This window comes from Gadus morhua, chromosome 19, assembly GCF_902167405.1.
Source record: "Gadus morhua chromosome 19, gadMor3.0, whole genome shotgun sequence".
Classification (NCBI taxonomy): domain Eukaryota; kingdom Metazoa; phylum Chordata; class Actinopteri; order Gadiformes; family Gadidae; genus Gadus; species Gadus morhua.
In genome coordinates this window covers 9,308,260-9,332,201 of record NC_044066.1, presented here as the reverse complement: position 1 = coordinate 9,332,201, position 23,942 = coordinate 9,308,260, and the positions used below count along the sequence as shown (strand labels likewise).

At 41.7% G+C, this 23,942-nt stretch overlaps 1 protein-coding gene across 1 annotated transcript in view; it reads right to left on the bottom strand.

Moving 5' to 3' along the window:
- astn2 (astrotactin 2) overlaps nucleotides 1-18,738 on the bottom strand; it is a 269,562-nt gene extending 250,824 nt beyond the window's left edge. The window contains exon 1 of the mRNA XM_030341421.1: nucleotides 18,214-18,738. Within this exon, the coding sequence (XP_030197281.1) occupies nucleotides 18,214-18,622 (409 nt within the window). The 5' untranslated portion in view covers nucleotides 18,623-18,738. The remainder of the gene's footprint in view (nucleotides 1-18,213) is intronic.
- Between the last annotated feature and the right edge of the window lie 5,204 nt (nucleotides 18,739-23,942).

The following is a 23,942-nucleotide window of genomic DNA, read 5'->3' as shown; positions in this document are numbered from 1 at the left end:
CACAGCCAGACACAAGAACGACAAACAAGTTCTAATTCTTATAATTGACTAAGAGCAGCTTTTTCTTTAATGACATAGAAAATGGAAATGCATGGAAATGTATAAAAAAAAAATTAGCATCGAGATGCATCAATAATCGTTTTAGAATCAAATCATTGACCAAAAGATACCCACCACTAATTACAACTGGATCTAATCCAACATTAATGCAGTCGCCATTAATATATCTAGTTATCAAAGTCAAAACACTATCGCAAATATTTAGCAGTGTACGTACTACATAGTACGCATAATATATAGGCTATGTGCACCAAAGCAACTCTTTGTCCTTTATTAGTGGAACAATTGCTTTGCACTACAAGTCTATTTAGGATTCCTGTACGCACAAACAAAATGCCAATTGACCAGTGATTGGCTGCTTTGTCTGGTTCTCCGCTCGCATCAAATAACTAATTAAAAGGGATTCTGTGAAATTCCAAAATGTGATGCAGCAAATCGTGTCAACCGATACTCTGAAACAATTTGAATGATTGCAGCAGGTGTTTTCTCTCACTTTAATGGGACTCAACATCAATGTGGCAGATTACTGTTGTGTTAGTCGGAAATAGTACTAAAGAATACTACTGGAAATTATATTAAGTGTCCTTGTTAGAGAACCACCACTTGTTGTGGTTCTTTCATGAGGACACCCCTACTATAAACAATGAAGTGTTGTGTGCTGCGCATGTCGCCACACCCTCTGATCGTGTAGTGGGTGTATATGTGTGCCGGTGAGGGACATTTCATGTGCGATATATTGCTATTTGTTACGTGTTCTTACTTGTTGAGTGATGTTTGATGTTTTTATATGTGTTTTATTAACTTGTACCAAGGGACTGCAGATGTTAATTAGCCTAAGGCTAACTCTGGTGTGACGCATCAAATGGTTACATTTATGTTTTTAATTGCACATGATAAAATTGAAAATGAATTGAATTGTGTTCAATCTAGTGAGTCATTAAAAACGGCTTAATTTCTCCTTTGTCTCCAACAAAATGACATTATTACATGCTTTTTAACGTTGGCAAAACACAATATATCTGAAGTTATTAAATACATTAAAACAGAAGACGGAAAGCTAAAAACAAGCCGACCGCACTAATCTATCTGTGGCTTGATCTCTGAGGAAAGCGTAACCTTGAAGGTGTCCCACATTCTGAGGCCACACGCAGGAACTTTAAAAGGCCCAGCGGTGCTTCTAAGAGTCGCGTGTTTGGTGCTGATAGCGACGTTGTCCGACAAAATCCAAAAGGGCGCCCTACCATTTCTGGCAGGAAACCGTGGCAACAATAATAATAACGGTGTCTTGTTGTTTACTCAACGAGGACAAGGGATAAATCACTGAGAGAGAGAGAGAGAGAGAGAGAGCGAGAGAGAGAGAGAGAGAGAGAGAGAGAGAGAGAGAGAGAGAGAGAGAATTAATTGAGTAATTAATTGCTTGCCATAAAAGCAAATATCAAACAAATAATGACAGGTGTTTGCCAGCCCTTCCTAAATAGGAATTTGAAATGAGTCATGAAAGCAATGTAATGCTTTCATTCACTTGAATTTCTGCCTAATGCAGGACAAATATTATGGAAGGCAAGTGGAGTGTGCACGCGTGTTTGCGTGTGTGATTTTCAACGCCAGGCTAATCAACATAGTTGATATGTCCAATATTTCAGATGGAAATAGAGCATCCCATGTCTTTCTGTTCATCCACATGTGTCTGCATGAAAGTCTCTCAGTCGCTCAGCGTAAAAAAATAACTCAATGCAATGCTTAGGTTCCTTGATTACACAAAATAAGTTTCATTGTAAAGCACTAAACGTGTATACTTTATAGTTTAGTTTGAGAGTCTGAGAAAAAACGAGGTAATTATCCCAACGGCGATGTGACTAGCCTGCTGACAACTGGAAAAGTAACATTTTTATCAAGGCTAACTGGGGATTACGATAACAGTGGCAATGTCTTTGAATGATAATCAGGCTTTATAAAACCCTCTCGGAGTGTGACGCGGTTCATTCTCATCCTCTTGGATCACGCAAAATCAAATCACACAGCAACACGCGACACACACCATTCTGCTACTAAAAGGTATACAAGCCTATAGATACAGTGCTCGTAAATCACGAGCCACATACTAAAAACGATACCAAACATAAGCCCGCGATATAGGGTATAATTGTTTTCAATCACTGCTATGCCGGGCAACTGAATTAGTGGATTGATTGTGTATTTGTAAGTGACAGCGACCCCTTGCCAGCCACCACAGGGGAGGGATTAGTGGAACGAATCAGAGACACAGACATAAATAAATCAGCCGCCTTTCGAGGAGCATTGATAAATGGCCATTATTTATTGTTCTGTCAGTCCCTGGAAGTTCAAGACAAAGCTTTAAGTGCGGGCACACAAACACACGCACTCAGACTACACACACACGCAAACGGACCCAGACACACACACACGCACAGCTGGATAGATGTTTACACACAACAGAGTCAGGTACACTAAAGGTCTTACTGACTTCATTTTTCACATAAACATGATCGGGTATGATACAGTGAGGGAAATGAATGCCGCGAGACTGTAATTGAACCCTTGAACAGACATTTGTAACTTGCGTATGCGGATCTAAACCTCTCTGGTTGCATCGTGGTGTGCCACCATGGGTTTGAAGTGCGAAGTACGAACAGGGATCAGGAAGCATCTGTGTCTTGGCTTGTCTGTGTCAGAAATGGCACCATTGTTGCACATTCTCAAATTATATTACAAACATGGAGGACATCATTACAGCAAATATTGGACAGCAGAAAGTCTGCAATTCAGCAGATAATCACATATTTTCTGCCAATCAAAAAGGGCTTAACACTCACTGTTAACAATCATGCGGTTCAGTGTGCCTTGAAGGATATATAGGCATTTAATATCAAATCACAATGAGTCATTTTCAAAATCGGAAGATTCACCAGGGTGAAAAACTAAAATCTTGTTGCTGTGGGTTTTTATTTTTTTTGGCCTGGTTTGTTATCTTACCCAAAGAAAAGGCAATTCCAAGGTCTCGTGTTCTTTTCTGCTGACCTTCCTTGAGATTCCTGACGGACTTGACTAGGAACCTTTCATTACCCACGAGAGAATAACATCTGCTAGCTTCGGTGTCCCAACAAGACTTTCTTTTTCAGAGGGGGGGCTAGGGGAATAACATCTTGAGAATACAAAAACACACAAGCCAGAGTACATCTTCTTTTACATTCCCTTCGTTATGTTGTAGTCACGAACAATACATTTATTTAGGAATATCCTGCACTTTCTTTAGGCAGAAGAAAGTTACCAACACTGATTTCCTGTGTGTAACATAATGAGCTACTTAAAAACCTTTGACAGTTGGTCAAATCGAAAGGTTAGGAAAACTCAGAAGCCCCAGTCGGCTCAAATCCACTGATCAAACACCATTTAGTAGTCAGGAGAGGAAGGAGGGTAGGGGGAAGGCTTGTATTAAGGAACCCAAAAAAAAGAAAGAAAAGAAAATCTAAGTACTTGAGATCAGGTCTAGCCCTCGGAGAACCGAACTTTGTCTCAGACTCAATTAGGTTTCCGAGAGGCAGCGGGGATCCATTGTTGGGAGACGGCAATTATGTCACAGGAATGCAATTAATATAATGGACGAGCGGCGACGGGCGCATGATCACTTGACTACTTCATCATAAACGCAGTCAGGAAAATCCTTGCAGATCAGGAGCCGTAATAGAAGAACCTACGGAGGAATGCATCCATCTTGGAGGTGTCACTGAGTTTATTAATGTCGAGATGTTCCAAAAAAAAAAACTCTATGGAGAACAGTGGCTAAGGTTATCTCAACATTGACCTATATTCTATACAAAGAGCCTTTGCATGCCTTATTTGCTTCGGAATGTGCCAGAAAATGCGTTCTTACCCATCATTTTGTCGTTGTTCATTACAACAGCCCTTTCAAATCGACCCTAGAGGGACATAAGAAGTTGAGTTATCTAACCAGATGCATGATGGGTAGATAAACCTACAAGTTAGTGCAGTCCAAATATGATGTATTGTTTGTGAGTGTCACAACCCCCTCTGACATCAAAATAGAAACACCATTTTGTTAACACATACTGACACAAACACCTGTGTCTTTCTTCTTCCTCCCTAGCATGCGATGCAGTCAGAATCATAACATGGCAAAAAAAAAAACACATAGCAAATATAAACTTTCCTTAGCAGAGTAGGAACCTTATGGGGGGAAGCAAAGCATTTAACTTTGTCTGAGTCCACTTTTCAGATTTCAAGACCTCAAGTTCTCATTCTGACCTTTCAAGACCTCAAGTTCTCATTCTGATGGTATACCCAGGTATACCATCCAATATGTGTATATATATATATATATAATAAATTAATCCTAATAATATTGGAAAGGCCAAGGTCCTGGGTCTTGTATATAATCTGCAAAAGAGTAAACATACCAAGTTCGCAAATCGATACGGCGTAATCAGTTCGATATGGCCCAATTATTAACTATCTATTAAATTCTGTGAATGCAACCAATTGGTTTAACCCAGAACGTGTAGTTGGGTTCCGCTTGCACTTTCCTTCCAAAGAATCACTGGGATGACCATTTTCAACACAGCCATTAATTCTGTTGCTAAGCTGTCTCATTACAAAGCTAATAGTGCATTTGTCCTGATTGAGCCCGTGGATTGGAACATTGGTCACATGGTCGAGGTTGATGGGAACCGTGAAAAACAAAAGTGGTTGCAACTTGTGTTCCCCCCCCAACATGTCTCCTACCAGAAAAATATTTAGATATAATTGCCTTTTAATTAAAGATAATTAAAACATCCTATGAGGCATTTTCTAACGTGAACCACAAAATGTTCTATATCTGGATGGTGTAATTGTGATTTATAGTGCAATTAAGAGATAAAACTTTTCATGCATATACATTTTAATATTATGATGAATGGGGAATATTTGTGTCGTTCCTTAATCTCCTTACCCTACAAGTCAATTTGAAAGAGTCATTACCTGGTGACACGCCACAGCTCATCTACAGCGGAGAACTAAAAGTTACAATTGCAATATTTTTCTCAATTTACCTTCTCTGCGTCAAACCAGTACATATTTACTGTTAGTTACTGCCATTCCCACTTAAATGTAATTCGCAGGTAACACTTAAAAGTAGATTATGTCTAAAAGATTTCAGCAAACAATTCAGTCTGGTGAAGGCTTGCTTTCCATTAATTTGTGAGTACACATTGATCAAAAGTCACAACAGTGAATTCAGATTCACAAATTAACTAGTGGGTAAAGCGTTCGGCCTCTTTCAAAAAACACGCACACAGGCAGACTGGAGTTACTGTGATTTGAACCCAGAACTGTCTGGCTTTGAATGAAACACCATAACTATAGGACTATCCTGCCCTGCAAATCAGTCTAGATCTCAAAGAGTTTTTGCAGTAAAGATGTGGCAGACGTGTATGACAATCTTAGAGCAAAATATTCTCCATGTTAAAATGACCTAATGTTAAGCTTGGGAGTGTGGGTTATTTTGTGTTTGCCTTGAAGTAATTTTGCGTTAATTTAAAACAGCCTCACACTGGTATAAAGAAATCCCTAAAGATCCTATAGAAAGACAGTCCTTTGTTCCGAATTGTACCACATTGTTCTTCACTTAAGGCTTCAGCACTTACAGCCTCCATGCAAATCAGGCAGCATAGAAATCCACGCGGTTCCATAATTTTTGCTCTCACATTGTTCTTAGCCAATGGGAAGAAGTGGTGTGACCTACAGGGGACCTCTGTATTACATGCTCTGCTGCGCATTACGTCTGAAGGATAATTGCTCAGGGATTGGGGCTAATCCAGAGGCACGGACAAAATACCTGACAAACTGAAACTGTACACGGCGGTCTGTGAACGAACACGAGGAAGACCTCCACCACATACCAATGAGACCCCCCCCCGCCCACACACACACACACACACACATATTCTCTCTGTTAAACCCAACCAAACACCCACCCCAACACCCACACACACACTGTCCGGGCGAAATTTGACTCCCCAAGGGCTTAACATGGCTGTTCTATCCTCAGACTAGTAGGAATTTGTTGGAACTCCTATAAAAGGGACATTTTGAATCTGACACACTTGAAAGGAAAAAGAAAGACATGTACATGCAAAGCAGAATGTTTTAAAAGTGAGGTGTCATGAATAACTATCTTGCTAGGTAATATCCAAATCATTATTATTTCAGTAGTTTTTCCATTTACCTTTTAATTTGAACAGGCACCAAATAGTGTGCAAAAATCATGGATCATTCTGTAGATAACAATCATGCATTGTACACATGAAGCTATTGAGGCCAACACTGCAATTGTCATTCAGCATTTACTTGGCCAAATTGGAAAGATAAATCTGGAAATCCACCAAGATAATTGAACAAGATGTTTTGTGATTTCTGCCGAACTACCTGCTACTACTTGCTTTCTGCAGTATTTTATTTTTCCACTCAAGACAACTACTGCAATTGTTGTGGAACTAATGGCAAATATTACATGGAACAACATAACATCTGTGGATAAAGCAAGAGGCTGAAACACTCATTCCCAACATTAGCTACCACATCTCAATAGAGACCTTAGGGGGATATACAAGATATGCAGGGAAGTGTAATCTAGTGTTTGGGGTGATTGACTTGGACTGTTAAAAATAAGGGCGAAGGCTCCTTGACATCATCCATTGTTGACATCATTATGAAGTAATGGATTTCACGTAATGCGCATCGACATTTTTGCAGCCCCAGCAGTGAAAACAACCATATTTTGCACCTTGAAGGTTGGAATTGAATGGCCTTCCCACAGTAGTCTTGGGTGAAAACTCATTCATTTCAAATCCTTAATAACTCTTTCATGTTAAACTGTCAAAACAGAAGACTTCTCCAAATTATTTATATGGAGTTCAACTAGCAACTGAAATTCTAACAGAACAAATGTATATTACGAGAACTAAATCACATATTTTCCCAATACCAATGGGAGGACCCTGCAGGCTGTTTGAGAAATAACATGTCAGTAGCTTCTGCCACAGCCTCACAAACAGGCAGCCATGGCCGCCACTTGTTCAAATAGATCTAACTCACGGTTAGCATCCTTAGGCATGATGTCCTTATGGCTTCGGGTAAAATAACCATTTTTTCGACAAATGTTGACAGATATTGTGGTAATTCACCACATTGCTAAATAAAAGGTTTGAATACAAGAAGTCACAAACTGATAGGTGCCAAGCTGGAAAGTTTTCAAGGTGTTAAAATCAAATTGTATGGTTCTCAGTCATCTTATGTTTAGAGACAAAATTAGAGACAAAATTCTGTATGTTCCGACTCTAAGACTAGTTCACAACGCTGTAGTTTGCCGAGTTTGCCATTTTCTGTAGTTTGCCATTTTCATTTAGAAGACACCTTTCCACTGTGAAATACAGGGAACAGTTTTATTGCTCGAGGATGCCTACACTTAGGCTGCAGACAGTGGGATTCAAACCCCAAACCTTTCAGCTGGGTCGAACGCAAGCCCGGTCAGATATTACCATCTGCAGATCGAGAAAGGTAGTCGATATATGAATTCTCTGGACACAGGGAACCACCGAAGAGCATGGATCAAGGAGAGAGGCTACCCCATAGAGCAGGGGCATAGTGGAGAGACACGGATGGAAAACCAGACCTAAACCAGAGTAAGCGTGGCTTTCATCTGGCTTGTGATCTGGTAGACTCTGGCCTGTCCCCAAAGAAAGGAAGACATTTAGGCTGTTTTTCTCTGTTTCCCTTTGAAGCCCAGAGTATGAGGATGCGATACATTTATCCAAGTGTGCTTGTGTTCCAGGGGTAAGGCTTTGCAGCGATTCTGTTGAAAGCGTGGTTAATGATAAGAAATAGATGCCTCCCTGGCGCCAGCTTGTCCTTCAAAGGCCGACGATTTCAAAACTACATTATTAATTGCCATCATTTTTACAAATACGCGCCCGCTCACACACACACGAAAAATATACATCAATAGCATTGCAACATAATTGCACTAGTAATATCATTATTTCATTAAGTTGTATTAATCATTATTTTAAAATAGTTTGACATAAGACATTGTGGTCACTGTAGCGCACCGGCCGGTTATGAACAACGGGTGATGTAAAACCAAAACCAAAAATGAAAACAGAAAAAAGGAATCCACTGACACAGCAGTTTAGACATCCACTCTGCAGTAGAAGACCAGCAGAGGAATGACAGACAGGCCTGGTTTAGTGGTGACAGGTACGGACAGGCAGGCAGAACAAGTGCACGAGCCAAGGCTTTAGACCGCAGTCCCCAGTGGATGTCTGATTTTGTGGGGGAAGGGGGGGGTACACTTGACTGCTGTTACCTCGATTCCCCTTGTCAAACTGCACTCGCGTTAAGTCTGCTACCAGAGGACTGGCACATAACCAACACAAAGCATGACAAAAGTGTCATTGGTATAATAGGTAATTAATAACTAATTAGTGAGTTGTAAATATATAAAATAGCACACTGTGTGCTATTTGATCAAGTCACATCATCATCGATTCCGCACCAAACTTGGTAATGCTATAAAAACATGTGAAATGGCAGAGCCAAAACAGCTAACTTTCTTACACAAGACAAGACGAATACAATACAAACGAGGGCATAAGGAATATGTCATCCATAAAATGAAGCAGGAAATGGCCCTTCAAAACATGTAATTAAAACATAAAGTTTTTTGGGATAAAGTGGATTCCCTACAAAAACATGTTGGATATGGAAAACGCCCACATGCTAACCAATAAGCTATAACCTACCGCCGCAACAAACAAGCAACTGTCATTTTTTTATAAAGTCATTCCCTCCACTGTGTGTGTGTGTGTGTGTGTGTGTGTGTGTGTGTGTGTGTGTGTGTGTGTGTGTGTGTGTGTGTGTGTGTGTGTGTGTGTGTGTGTGTGTGTGTGTGTGTGTGTGTCAAGTTCATAGCATGTTCTCCCCTTCGAGGTCGCTGGTAAACGCGAGAGACACCAAGTCTGAGTCCTAGAGAAAATAATGATACACAGGGGTATGACACTACTAGGGCCTGGAAGAGACCGTTTACGACCTAGGTTACATTAAAAGATAAGGAGTGGTGCACACACACATACACAAACAGACACACACACACACACACACACACACACACACACACACACACACACACACACACACACACACACACACACACACACACACACACACACACACACACACACACACACACACACACACACACAATATCATCAAAAAGCCCAGACAAGTCAGCATCCGCGCTCAAACGCAGAGGAAGATGATAAAGGTGGTGTGTTAGTTGTGGCCTTTATATTTTTTGGTGGGGTTGTTGTTCATGCTGTCTGGATATGAAAGAGTGCAGTGCAGGCACACTGGTTTCGATTTACACAGACTGAGTCTGGATAGCGGTGCTGGTGTTGGTGGACTGGAGGCGGTTAACTGTAATGTGCCCCCCCCCTCCCCCAGAGTAATCAGCAAACCACTGGAAGCTTTCAAAGCTTTCCATAATAAAGCAGTGGACTCTTTCTAGCAGTGGTGGGCTAATGGAGGCCGAATGGTAGCCCTTTGAGCAGCCATCTGAGGATAGGGAACACAGCAGTGTTGATGTCGAAATTGTTCTCTTTTCCACCAGGTTTGTCAAGCCTAATCCGATGCTTTGTTAGTCACTATTTAGTCGTTTAACAAATTAAGCTCAATTTGGATTTTATGCAAAGCAACTCACAGTGAAGATTTAGGTCATCAAGGAGCAAGTGGGTTTGTCATCAATGATCAATGCAAACATTTGGGCTCAAAACCTGTGCCTTTTGGATGGGAGTTGAATATTGTTGCGTTTGTTTAATGCTGTTACAGTCAATGTGCGTCTTCATTATTAAGATAAACTGAGTGTATACTAAGAGTGAAATTACATCACACTGTTGAACTGCTGTCATGTGTTTGGCACATTCAATAGCTAAAAGCAATTATGTTTATCTCTTCACCTTCCAGCGCATTAGATAAAACAACGTTTTAGTGATATAATCAAAATAAAAATGTAAATTTACTTCACTAGAGGAGTATTACAAATAACCCAACAGTAAAAACAAATAAAATTGGCTCAACATATTTTGTATTTTTTTATGTATCGTGGTCAATGACAGCATTGCAGTTAAACCAAAGCATACCACACTGTGCACTGGCCCAGTAACAGAGCCCTTAACTTGTTCTCTTCTCGCTCCTGTTGTGGACTTGCTGAAAAGGGCAATCAGTAGGTCATCGACAACAATTAATTCCCTCTGTGGTGGTGATGGCCACGACAAACACCCTTAACGCACTTACACCACCAGTGACCAGAGGCAAGGCGACCACAAGTCACTCATCGGCAATTAGAGGCGAGGGCGACAGGGAAACCATTTGAAAGGGCGGAATCAAGGATCTTGGCAGCTCGTGGAGTGGAAAGAAGCTGAGTAAGGGTCAATTTCATGCAAATAAACACTCTGGAGATGCAGCAATGGCCAAAAGAGAAAGGTTGAAGGGCTCTTGTTGTTCAGCTGTTGTTAAGCACTTTTTTCCCGGACTTGAGCTTGATTTCAATACAAGGGCACCAAATAATTATGGTGGTATTTCCAATGTATATTACCTGTCAAAAAAACACGAACCTGAACCGTGGTTTAGTTTAACGATAGAAAGTCGAGAGATACACTCAATCCAATGGTAAGTATACCGCCAGTATTTATTATAGTGAAATGTTGCCTCATAATAAATATTTAAAAAAAAAATGCCCACAACATGACCAGACATCAAGCTACAAAGTGCCCAGTGTGAACAGCACCTTTTTAAATGGTATCTGCTCACGTTGTCACAGTAAGAGGGAGCTAGAGCCTCGATCGATTAGTCAACATGTTAGCAGCCAGCCTCTCTGGCTCTAAGCTGGCCAAATCAGATTTCACCAGGACAGAAGTGAAGCAACATCCTTGCTGTTTTTCTCAGAATCCAGCCCCCAGCCCCCCCTCCCCACCAAAAGGAGATCGATTCTTGAGATCACCCCCGATGCAGGTCGTGAGGACCCCAGAGCCTTTGATATCACGAGACCAAAAAGGTAAACTGAACTTAGCCCATTGCAAGCATATAAGTGCATCAGAATAGTGTACTGGTTTCTCCAAGACGAAAGGGTTTTGGTTGAATCCCCAATGTCTGCACGAGATTCGTCCAGTTAGAGGGTTAGGGCCTCCCGTTCAGGGATGACTTTCTTATAAAAGAGGTGCACGAGCCCTACCTGCTCCTTAATTACCCATAGCTCCATTCACTTTCAGCCGTTTGGATACAACCAAAATGTATGAATACACTGCAGAATATTTCCGTCTGTAGAATTTCCCTTCCTGAAGGCATACTCCGTCATGTCCGTTGGGAAAAATGTTCCTGACCTTTCTCCAGAGCTTTCCAACAACCGTACGATGGGTTTTGACGTGTGATTGAGAAGCGTTTCCCGGCCGTGCACATGTTCACCGCCACGAAAAGCGTTGCGCTCAAGTGCAGCTGACATTTGGTCACTCAGCGCTAAACGCCATTGCCTTTAAATCTTCTTCTTCTCAAGAAAAATGTTTTGATACTCCCATGAGGATAGTTTAAAAGATAGAGTGGAGAAAGAGGTAGGGAGAGTAGAGAGGGAGAATGAGGATGATGACACACATGGGAGGACTTCTAAGGGAGGGGATCTGGAAACTTAAGACGGCGAAACAGGGGCTTGGTTTCCCACAATACAAGAGGAGGAAAGAGAGAAGTGCATTTATGAGAATTTGTAATATCCTGTGTGTGGATACTGTGTGTATCCTAAATAAAGTATCCTAAACGTTTCCTGTAGGCCAGCTCTCTAGCCATCACTTAACATTGGCACCATAACAACCATCTACTGCGAACAATGGCATCAGATTTCTTAAATATGAAACTTTTCATTTCAAAACTTTATTTGTGTGCAAACAAACTAAACGCCCACAAACATACTGCACAATTAGGGTAAATAAAGAGCCTCTCGTGGTAGGCTCACTGCCTAAAACTCTCTCTCTCTTTGTGCCGCTGGAGTTTGTTTGTTACTTTTTGCCTCCCAAACCCACACAATAAACAGATAATGAAAGTGAAACCGGTAAGACGGGATTGGATTATGCCGCATTCTTATCTAGTTATTCCATTTCCCTCAGCTCGTGGGCTCTGCGTGGCTGGCGGCTCCGCCATAATAAAGCTAAGTCAAGGCCTGTGTGTTGACCGGGTAGGGTTGGCTGGGGGGGGGGGGGGGGTCATTTAAAACCAGGTTATCAAACCCCTCCAGCTCTTGGCTAACACGCTCATCCCCAACCCCGAACATGCAATTACAGACACGATATTAAACATTGAGCATAGGCAACTCTGTCCGTGTGTGTGTGTGTGTATGTGTGTGTGTGTGTGTGTGTGTGTGTGTGTGTGTGTGTGTGTGTGTGTGTGTGTGTGTGTGTGTGTGTGTGTGTGTGTGTGTGTGTGTGTGTGTGTGTGTGTGTGTGTGTGTGTGTGCGCGCGCGCGCGTATAATGAAGAGGCGGTGTAGACAAAGCAAGGTGTTTGTTCTGCGTGATCCTATATGTGTCTGCAAAGGTGGGAAAGTGCCCCAGGCTGAGCGTCTCCCTGGGGCCCCTGCGTGTCCCGGTTAATTTTAATGATTGGAGATGGAAACGGCAGGAATATATATCCCAATGACGAAACTGTGTTATTCCTTTAAGAAATCCCGAAATGTATTAGGAAAAAGAACCATTCCTTCTCGATTTTTATACTGTTGACTCGGTTTTGTGAGACGGATCGTGATGTGAAATAAGATTTAAAAAAAGATTTAGGACAAGACAATGTGTGTTTAAGATGGTGAGGCAAGACAGGTGGAGACAGCTCTAAAATAGCCATAAAGTCATATTCACACAGCGTATATGTAGTGCGAATATCGTTGTTAAATATACAATATACAGGGGGTCTGTTTCTATACGTTCCCTGGAGAATATTGTATTTCTAACATTACTTTAAAACTTAGCAGCCTCCACTTGAGTAGCAGGAAGAACTTGCGTCGTAAATCAAACAAATATTAAGGCATACAGTTTTCAGAGGAGTGAATTAATCAGGATTGATTCAGCAAACATTATCTAAATATTGATATAAAAACAATATAGACTGCCTGGTGTATAATAATACATTCTCGTCAGTTTGTATAATCTATGGAGCCTATAAACTCATTGCTAATAAGCCGCATAATGCAACCCAAAGCATGTAACAAGATACATTAGTGTTGTACGGTATAACGATGCTAGAGGGGTATCACGATACCCTCACTCAAAAAACGATATGATACGCTAATTTTTTTGTATCGATACTTTTATAAAAAAAAAAAACTTTTCTTAAAAAAAATGAGAAAATATGAAAGAAAAAAGACTGAACAAAAGGACTTGAACATACACAAGCAGCATCAACTCTCAGTCATACTCCTTGCATGCAGAGGCTAGTCAGTGGGCGCGCCCCTCAGCTCGCACTCAGCAGCAGGCAGTTCACTTAGCGAGTGAGGCCCTGTCCACACTAAACCGGGTAAATATAAACACGCAAATTTTGCAATGAAAATGATCTCCGTCCACACTATCGTTTTCGGAATTTATTGCATCCACGTTCCACACTGAAATGATTTTGATAAACAGTTGTTGTCATGGTTACGCGTCTCCCGCCACGCCTCTCTGTTTAGATAACAGGCGCGCGATCAGCTGATAGTTGCAGTTGATCAGCGGGCTAATCATTTTCACTCACAAGCACAAATATGGCTCAAACCAAAAGTACAAAGGCAAGTTGTTGTTTTTTTAACGCCGCTCCAAGTACGGTTTGAACCCTTCTTTCCGTTTTTTTTCCCATCACTTAAGCACAGCAATTACAGCGCTCGCCTTCAGGCATTCGGACGTATATGTTTGAGACAATATGTCGAGTTGTAACTGGAGATATAAAAGTACATTGTACAGAGAAATCATCATTTCCATTTCACCTGCCATTTTTTGATGAGCGTCTCGGTCTCGAGCGCAAGCTTGTGTCAGCGTCATGGCAGTGTCATGGCAACCAAACGTCATCGTTTCTGAAAGCCTCCATGTACCCTGAACACACCACAATGCGAATCCAGCGTTTTCACCCACCTCAGCGATCGTTTTTGAAAAGCATCGTTTTCAGTGTTGGAATTCGCCGTTTTCGTGTGGACGGAAGGGCTAAACAGATAAATATTTATGCGTTTGTAGATTTACCCGGGTAGTGTGGACAGGGCCTGAGAGGCAACGAGATGGCGACAGGTTTGGAAGTGCTTGCCGACAGCCCCCGGCTTGTGGAGAGAAAAGACGGGAGAAGTGAAATATGGAGTTATTTGGAAAATAAGCCCCGATAGGGCGAACCGGACCCCGACACGAAGCAGAGGTATCATGCTTCGCCCTGAAGGGTATTATTTTTTGATAACGACCGGCGAAGTTCTATACATTATCCCACATATTACACGGCTCCTTGCCAAAACGAAACGATATCTTCACACGGTGTGTCTTTTTACAATTACCATTCATTGTGTTGATCAGCAGAGAAATAGTCCGCCAAAGACGTTGACGTCGCTTAGCAATCGGACACGCTGGGGTTGATAAGCTACCAGACTACTTGCAGAGTGATAAGAAAGACGTGAATCAGGCAAAAAATCCACTTCCCTTGACAGCGATCTAGTTCGTGTGCATAAAAGTACAGACGGTCCAATTGCGAACTACTGCAGCTGCTGATGCCATCTCTCTAAGTTAAAAAGGAGCCGCACCACCAACCCAAAACCAATCTGAATAAGTGTATACATGTCGATTATAGCGGACTAAACCACCTCTTCTATTCTGCATGGAATTCTATTCCCATCAAAGAATTGTATTCCGATTGAGGCGTATTATATATATGAATACGCCTCAATCGGAATTCAATTCTCTGACATATAGAATTAATTTATTAACGTAATTTGCCCAAAAAGCAGGAAAGGACCAAGCTGCTGAAAGTTAGACCATAGCGAGACTGAGCTGGACCATAATTCATCTCTTCTCCAGATATTTTAGATTTTCACCGTGGTATTGTTCCAGTATCAAGTATTGAGGTATTTTCGGGCAGGTATCGTATCGAAGTCATAATTTTGGTATTGTGCAACCCTAAGATACATGAGGAATAGCACAATAATACAAGGGAGGACTGGTTCGGACTTTGTGGTTGTTAAAATGTTGTTTCATACATCTTCCCTAAAGCTACCTTGCATTTGTTTCAACATTTTCTTCCCCATAAATATTCCCAACGTATGACATTGTCCTTCATCAGCATGCCATTCTCATTACCCTAATCACATCATTACAAAGGTTCACAAAAATGTGACACTATATGCAAGAGCTAATGCCATGCATGTATGTAGGTACTTAGTTCTTGACCGTTAGCCAAGGATTTTTATTCTCAATTTGCCTCAAGTTCGGTAAACAAAAAATGATTTTAATGGTCCAACCTCACTGCCATTTTCTCGGTCGGAAACAAAGTTGATGATGAGACAGTGATTTTGTTCGCCACATGCATATGAAGCAGTACTATTATTAAAAACCCAATGGGTGACGGTTTCCCTTTGAGCATGACGAGTTCAGCCCATTCCTCCTCCAAATCAGTGTTTAAACGAGATGGGTCAGAACTCTGGCCCGACGCGAAGCCAGCAAGCCAATGAATATTGAACACCGCATAATCACACAAATCAAACAATCAAACAATCAATATGCTCCTCCACAAGCCCCACCACACAACAGACTAACACACACACACAAACACAGACACACACACGCAGTCCTCTGTATACTTTCTCTTCACAGACTGCATCAGCAGTAACCACCACGTGTCATGTTTGCCTTTCAGGGCAAAAACTGCAGGTGCAGAAGAAGCAATGTTTGAGTACTTTTTAGATAATAATACATAATTCACACGTCATTAATGAGCAGGTATTGGCGGAGTGGGGGGGGTGGGGGGTGGGTTGGGGTTTGAACCAGGAGCCTTTTCGGCTGTGTGCAAAAGTATGTTTACCCCGATTGCTGGCACATCAAATGGCATGCAAAGTAGGGATCGACCGATATATCGGTCGGCCGATATTATATTCGCGTTTTTACGTGTATCGGCCGATACGCGGCCGATTTTCGCCAATTTTATTTTCGCCAATTTTATTTTTGGTTTTGTTGTTCACCTGTTTTTACTATTTGTTAAATATAGTTTTTTATATTGAAGTTCAATAAATGTTCCTTTTTTTTAATTGAGACTTGTAACATTTGTTATCAGTGTAATTTTTATGATTGAGGGAGCAAAAAAAAAAAAAAAAAAAAAAAAAAAGTAGTATCGGCTCTAAATATCGGTATCGGCGTATCGGCTAAGGCTGATGAAAAAATATCGGTATCGTATCGGCCCTAAAAAATCTGTATCGGTCGATCCCTAATGCAAAGTCATACATTCCACATCCACACAAAACCAAAGTGAAGCTTCACACAATAACACAAAGCAACACACACACACAGACACACACACACACAGACGCACACACACACACACAAAAAACGTCTGCCCTTTTCTTGAACAGTGTGCAGTCAAGCACCGAATGGAGGATTGTGGAGGGCAGGTGGTGTTGGTGGTGCTTGTGTGCAACAAATTTGCTCGGTGGCTGAATGGAAGGACAGGGCTGCCTTTCTCACCAAGCTAATCAACTGTTGTCCTTAATGAGAATAGAGAGTGATTCAGTAGCTTAATGCCCCAGCCCCGCCTACCACAGACCCTCACACTCCACCAGCCCCCGCCCCTGCAATCTGTCTAGTCTGCATTCTCTGAAACAAAAACAAGAAGAGAGAAATTGAAACCGAATATGAAAAAAGGAGCATGGAAGTCGGACAGAGAGAGAGGGCGAGAGGAGAGAGATGAGCACTCTGATAATGAGGCAAACGCGTGGATTTTTATTTTAATTCTGGCATTATCGGATTTATACCGTGGCCCGGCGTCGTTTCTTTTGTTCGCAAGCTGTTCTGCGGCTCTCGTCGGTCCATTATTGGATTTGCAAGAGTGATTTCCTACTTACTTTCTGTTGTTTTTAAATCATACTGAGTCAGGTGTGATGCACTTGCTGTACGCCAGCGCGTTAAGTAAATCACTACCCCCCTCTCCAACACTAGGCAGGTTGGTAAACACTCAATGCTCTATAAACTACACACACACAGTATGAAAACCCTGGAGAGAACTATTCTGAATCAAGCAAGGCACTACAATGTATTTACACCTCAACAGTAGTTCCGGTATCTTGGCCTATGCAAATTTAAAATGCTGTATTATACAGTCATTGATGATGTATGCAGTGGGTATCATTGAGGAGGACTAATAAGGTTTTTTTCTGGATCAAGCTTGAGCCTATCTATATAACTGCAGTGCATTTATGCTTGTAAAAGAGGCCATGGCAAAGACGCTATAGATTTTTCTGGCATTATTTTGTCAAACTTATGATGGGTATTTATTTTAAAGCACAGGAAGTAAAACACATGGGGGAGGGGCACCATAAATGACGTAGGCAATGAGGCGTGACGTTTAAATCATACACAAGTTTCATACAGAGCCCCTACAAGCCAGTAGTGTCAGGTATACATGACACTACTGCTAAGCCCCACTCAGAGGGCGCTGCCAACCACACCACCATGCGTTTTAAGAAGTATTACAAGTTTATTCAACCGTGATGGGACACGTGAACGCCGAAGTCATCGATGGTATCCCATAAAAATATGTCCACACACACGCTCACACACACACACACACACACACACACACACACACACACACACACACACACACACACACACACACACACACACACACACACACACACACACACACACAGAAACAACAAAAAAAACACCATTATTTTGAGAGAGAGACAGACACACAGAGAGAGAAGGTTAAGGTAAAAGGTTAGATGCGTGTTTTCCTAGAACATCCAACAAGGCATGGGGCCAATGCGCCCACTTGCACGGCTCCAAGTACCGCGAAGGGACAACTAACACTTTGAACAGAAGCGAGGACCTACCGAGTGTGAAGTAAGGAAGAGCCGTGTTGTCAAGATCATCCATGACGGAAATTCGTCCGGGTAGGTCTGTTCTAACGAATAATAACAGACGGGATTCCCCTCCTCCTCCGCCACCTGCTCCAGTACCACCACCACCTCCTCCTCCTCCTCCTCCTCCGACCATGCTCCCCGAACCACCACCACCGCCGCCGGTGAAGCTGAACTCGTTCTCCCGTAGTACAGGCAGGGTAGACACCGTGACGGTTTTAACTTCGCAAGGGGTTTCCGCGTCGCCCTCCCGGTCCCTTCCGTCCTCTTCCAGGGACGCACCACCGCCGCCTCCGCCTCGGTTCGCCCGCACGGTCCATAGGTGTGTGGATAAAAGCCCCGGCACGAGAAGCACGACGAGGCGCAGTAGTTTCCCCGCCATCCCCGGTCCTTTGTGTGTGCGTGTGTGTGTGTGTGCGTGTGTGTGTATGTGTATGTGTGTTTGGTTCTCCGGCCGCCTGCTTGCTTTGAGCACGGCTCATAAGCTGTCGTTTCATTTATAGTACAGTGCCCGCTAGAGGAGTCGTATCCGTCCAGGAGGCGGCAGCACAGGTGTAGTGAGAATGGCTTTTATTCTTTTTTCTTTTTTTTTGTATGTGTGTTGTGCCTCATTATACATTTATCCTTATAGATTGCTCATTCAGACTCATAGTTTGAGTGGAGCGGATGAATTAAACATGGAGATGCGTGCGGATGTAACTCACTGCCACGTGATTGCCTTACACTCAAAGACGTTATAAAAACACAACAGTGTAGCAATTGTTTGAAAAAAAGGAGGAGTTCTTCAGTCAGTCAGCCAAGATTAAATAACCTGCTAAACACAAACATTAAACAATGTATCATGCATGCATTCTGTCGACAACTATGCACCTGCATTCAGAGAAGTCAATTCAGCACGTTGCCGAGATGAAAATGATTTACATTCGATTTTTTTCGAAACAAAAGCAGTAGTAGCCTACTCTCACATTCAGACTAAATAATTTATGTAACTAACAATGGAATCAATAACCTTGGATAAAATAATACAATACTTCTTCTCTGGATATTTATATAAATCATATCGTGACAAGAATAGTCTACATACAAAACAGGCTCCAGAGTGCCAGGACATATTGTGCCACAGCGGGGGATGTATTGCATAATGAGATCCGAGACAATATGACACATTTCACTGAAAGAATGTTTCAGCTTACAAATTAATTGAATCAAGCACAATTTATCTTATTCATGGTCCCTTCCATCTCACAAGTGTTCAATCAGATTAAAGTTTTGATATTATTTTGAGACAGGCCTTTAACTGGCTAAGGAATATTGGCAAAGACAACATCCCATTATATGTACATGCCAACCTGAAAAACTGTGAATTTATTTGTTTCCGTTGGTCAAAACCTAAAATCAGCCTGCAGTACATTTTGAACCATCTGCCATTACTGACAAAAATATAACCATAACAACACTTTACGCACAAGCCCTGCTCAGACATGACCCCAGCAATAGTGTGTTCATCATTAGCCTGAGCCTTATCAGGGGTCCAGAGGTCTTACTATGTTATATCAGAACTGCGGGGAGATGGTACCCAGCTTTGGCCAGAAACCCAACGCTGCAAGAGGCGTAGTTACGCCTAGGTTCCTGTTTTGCTATATTGTACCAAAGAGGAACTTCTAATTTACATAAGTGGAGGATGCTTTCATACACTATTAAGTATATTTATACAGTGGTGTTGATTTGAAACTGATTTTGAATAGTGAAACCACTATAAACACTTTTTCTATGTTTCCGGAAATTGTTTTCTAGCTTTTCTTTTCCACCTGAAAAAGTTATAGAGTTTATTCCAAAAAATGTGCTTACAGATCTATCCAGCAATATTGGTTGAAACAAAAATAAAGCAAATGAAAGTGGAAGTGTTTTTCTAGTAGGCCATATTTTTGAACAATGTTTAAACACAGAGTAATTCTTAGGTTTATTCAAGGTTATGGTCCACAACCTGTGGTAAGGTCACATGTCAACGCGGCAAATGCCCTTTAACCCCTAACTTCCACAGAAAAACGCAAAAACAGAACTCATTTATTTATATAATATTTCAACATCAACCTAGCTTACTATGATGTGCTAATTTGACAAGTGGCCCATGCCAGCCACCAAGCTAATGCAGTGTCTCACAGACATAACTTTGCTTGGGTGGGTCCACGTGTGGACGACACCATCCCCGATCGATAGTGCCTCACATTCATTAAACATTTTTTACTGTTCAAAATGGGTAGAATATCGCTCTCGCTTTCTCTCACCAACACATTGACAACAGACCGTCTGGAAACATCCACTCCTCTCCATTCACACTGTGAATGAAAACATGACCATGTGCGGGTGGAAGGATTGTTGTGTGCTTTTTCCCTGCAGAGACGACGGCTGGTCGAATTTATTCATAGTATCCAATCCAGACTGATTTCACGAATCAGCATTAGGGGATGCCAGAAATACCAAAAATCTTTAACCAGCTACCCAGTCCAGCTGCAACTACAGTCTATAGATGCTTCTTTGGAGTGAAAGGCCTGCAATAGTTTCTACTAATGTACACGTATGAAAAGTGACTTTAATCTGTATTGCATATATTCAATATGCATTGCACCCAAACCGGAGCACCATTGGCCTTACCTTATCTTTATCTGCTTTTTACTGTTGTAGCGCTAGGTGGGTACATGTCCAAACGGCCGAACATTGTGTGTACTGTGTGACTCACCAATTGTGTAGAAATGGACCAAATGATGGCTCTATAGAGAGCAGTGGTGCTCCCACACTGTCCCAGACTGGCAGGTGTACCGCTAGACCCATTGGACTCACACCGGAGATATCGTCTTTAGTTCTCTGCAATATCACAATATGTTTCCAACTTAACCCACCACTCCCCCCACTGTCAGCCAACACCACAAGTATCTCATTCTGTGGGAGACACTGTAATGTTATGAAGTCACAAACAAAGTACAACATGCTCGTAACATTCATTTTATTGTGATTGTGATAACAGCACTGGGCTGCCCCTTCTAACATTATCTACAGCTGTTTTGTAGTCCACCCATTTAATGACAAGTTAGTTGTATGTTATTTGCGGCACTTTCATTGGAATGAAATGACATAACGAGAATAACTGACACACACGTTACTAAATGTGACGGGAATAGAACTTCAATACAGTGAGGCATCCAGGAACATGAGTCTCAACTTTTGTCATGTTCCCATGTTCCTTTAGTCTGGTGTCAATTTCATTGAGAGACCCCTAGCGGAATAATTTACATTAAATACCTTTAAGAGACATTTGTGAGACAACCCTGAGACAAACAAAGGTTCAAAGGTTTATAATGTCAATCCCTGATGTTTATTTTAGAACCAACCCATTTAACCGTTTAAAGATATTATCCGTTGCTATTTTGACATTTCCGTCTATACCCCAAGTGTCATTATTGCACATTGCCAGATACAGAGATAAGCCTAAATGGCAAGTCTGACACCCTTCTTCCTGTACTGCTTGTCAAAATGTTGACACACCCTGAAGATATCTGGTTTATGCCAATAGGCCACGCACTGCATTCCTTATTTATTTTCCAGCTACAAGCCTCGTGACCTCTTTCGCTGCTGGAGTTTATTGAACATCATGTTTTTAATGAGCATTTCTAGTGCTGGACGGGAGGGCATGCGTGTATATTATCTATGACTAGACGAAGGGTTGAGAGACTGGATGAAAGCCTCAAAGCAAAACAAGTATGACAAAGGAATTGTGGTCATAATAGACTATGAAGGGTGGTTTAAGAGCAAAATGAAAAGTTTCGGGTTTGTTGTATAAGATCGACGTGTTCCGAAAATTGTTCTGACCTCCGTGCCAAGGCAGACTTTGATTTGTAACAAATTGAATTTGACAGACAACCAGGCAGTGGTCACTGCAGCGGCGAGATGGGCAAACTGTGTTCTGTAGCCTTGGGAAAACGGTTTCTTCTCTCTCTCATTATGAGCGATAAAATGGACAGCATGTCCGCACCGCAAGGCTGTCGTTGTGCTACAGCTAGGTGGTTGGATGTCTCGCCCAAGGACACAAGACTTGGCCTTCTTTTTTTTTTCCTGCATACAAATCACACGAATTAAAGAACAGCTCCCATGCGGAATGGACATTTTCCCTACATGCTTTTTTTTGGTGGTTAATTAATCCCAGTTTCATTTTCTGAAGTCAAACTCTGTTTCGAGACAGGGCAGCCGGCGGTGGAAAACAAAAGAACATTGTCATTCATTAGCATGTCTGAAAAGGTGCACATTTCTCCTCCTCAAGTGTTATTTCAAGCTCACGCTCTGTAGATCATGTTGAGAGGGTTTCTTCCCTTTTTCTCTACTTTTGCAGTTGAACATGTTCTTATTTCTCTTGAAGACTAACAGACCGCTGATTTCTGGCATTCCCATTTGCCATTTTACAAAGCAGTTGGAGCTGGCCAACAATTTTCAATGTTAAATGTCAGAACGCTTTAGGTTGATAAACACTGACTATATGCAAAATACGTTTTTTGAGATGTCAAGTATTGTAAACGCTGATGTTTTGCGGTTGCGTTTAAGGAGAGCCAGTACGGTATGTAGCATTTTATGAGTGTTCTGTTTTATTGCGAAATGGTGAATCTTCTGCACACCAGAGAAGACAACAACTCGAGAATGTATTATTACTATAACCAAAACCCAGCACCTCGTGTCATGTCAAACTTTTCTATTTTATTCATATATGTGGAATCTCATGAGTAGCGATTGTTAAAAATATATTCTATTATTTGCCTAACCCTGTTCAATAAAAAAATATTTTGCCACAAATATGCTTGAATACATACACAGACTGAAAAAGAAGCACAAATATAGCTAATTTGACTAAATATACCAAAAATATATATACTGTACATATATACATACATATATGTATACATATATACATACATATAAATATATATATCTATATATATATTGTGACACCCTGGCTTTCCGTGCCTTGAGCGCTAGGCCTCTTCCTCCCTCTCCCTGTAGGGTGCTCTTGAGCAGTTGGGATATTGTTGCATATTGTTTGATAATGTCTTGTACTGTTCACTTTGACCTGCAGGAGGCGCTAGAGTGTTCCTGTGCTAATGAGAGAATTGGAGCCATCCTTGTTTATGGCTTCCGGGGATATAGCCGGTGTCCTGTGGCCTCATTCTCTCTCTCTCTGATCGGCTATGGCTAGACGTGGTCTGAGGGCTGGATGCAGCGGATCGCAATGCCTTTTTGGGTTATGCATTACACGTGTCTTGCCGATGTGCATGACTCTTTACGTTACCTTTACATTACCTTTTCTGTTCAGATTGATGGAAATTCCCTTTTAATAAATATAGATTATTGTAACTAACGTTACCCGACGGTGTCTCTCTCCCTATGTTCAACGCCTTCGAGCCAAGGCGTTTGTGTCATTACATATATAAATAAAGGTTGTTGAACCTGGTGTTGCATTGGACTGAGTCAAGGTAGCCCATGTCCCAAGGCGGTGCAGTATTGGCAGAATCCTTCAATGCTATTGCTGGGAATTGATTGGTCAGAGTCATTAGTGGGGAACCGTGAAGTCGATGCTGATGCAGGTGCACATACAGAGCTACCGCGGGAGAGAAACTAGGTTACCACCTGAAGGACACACACACATATCATATGCACACACA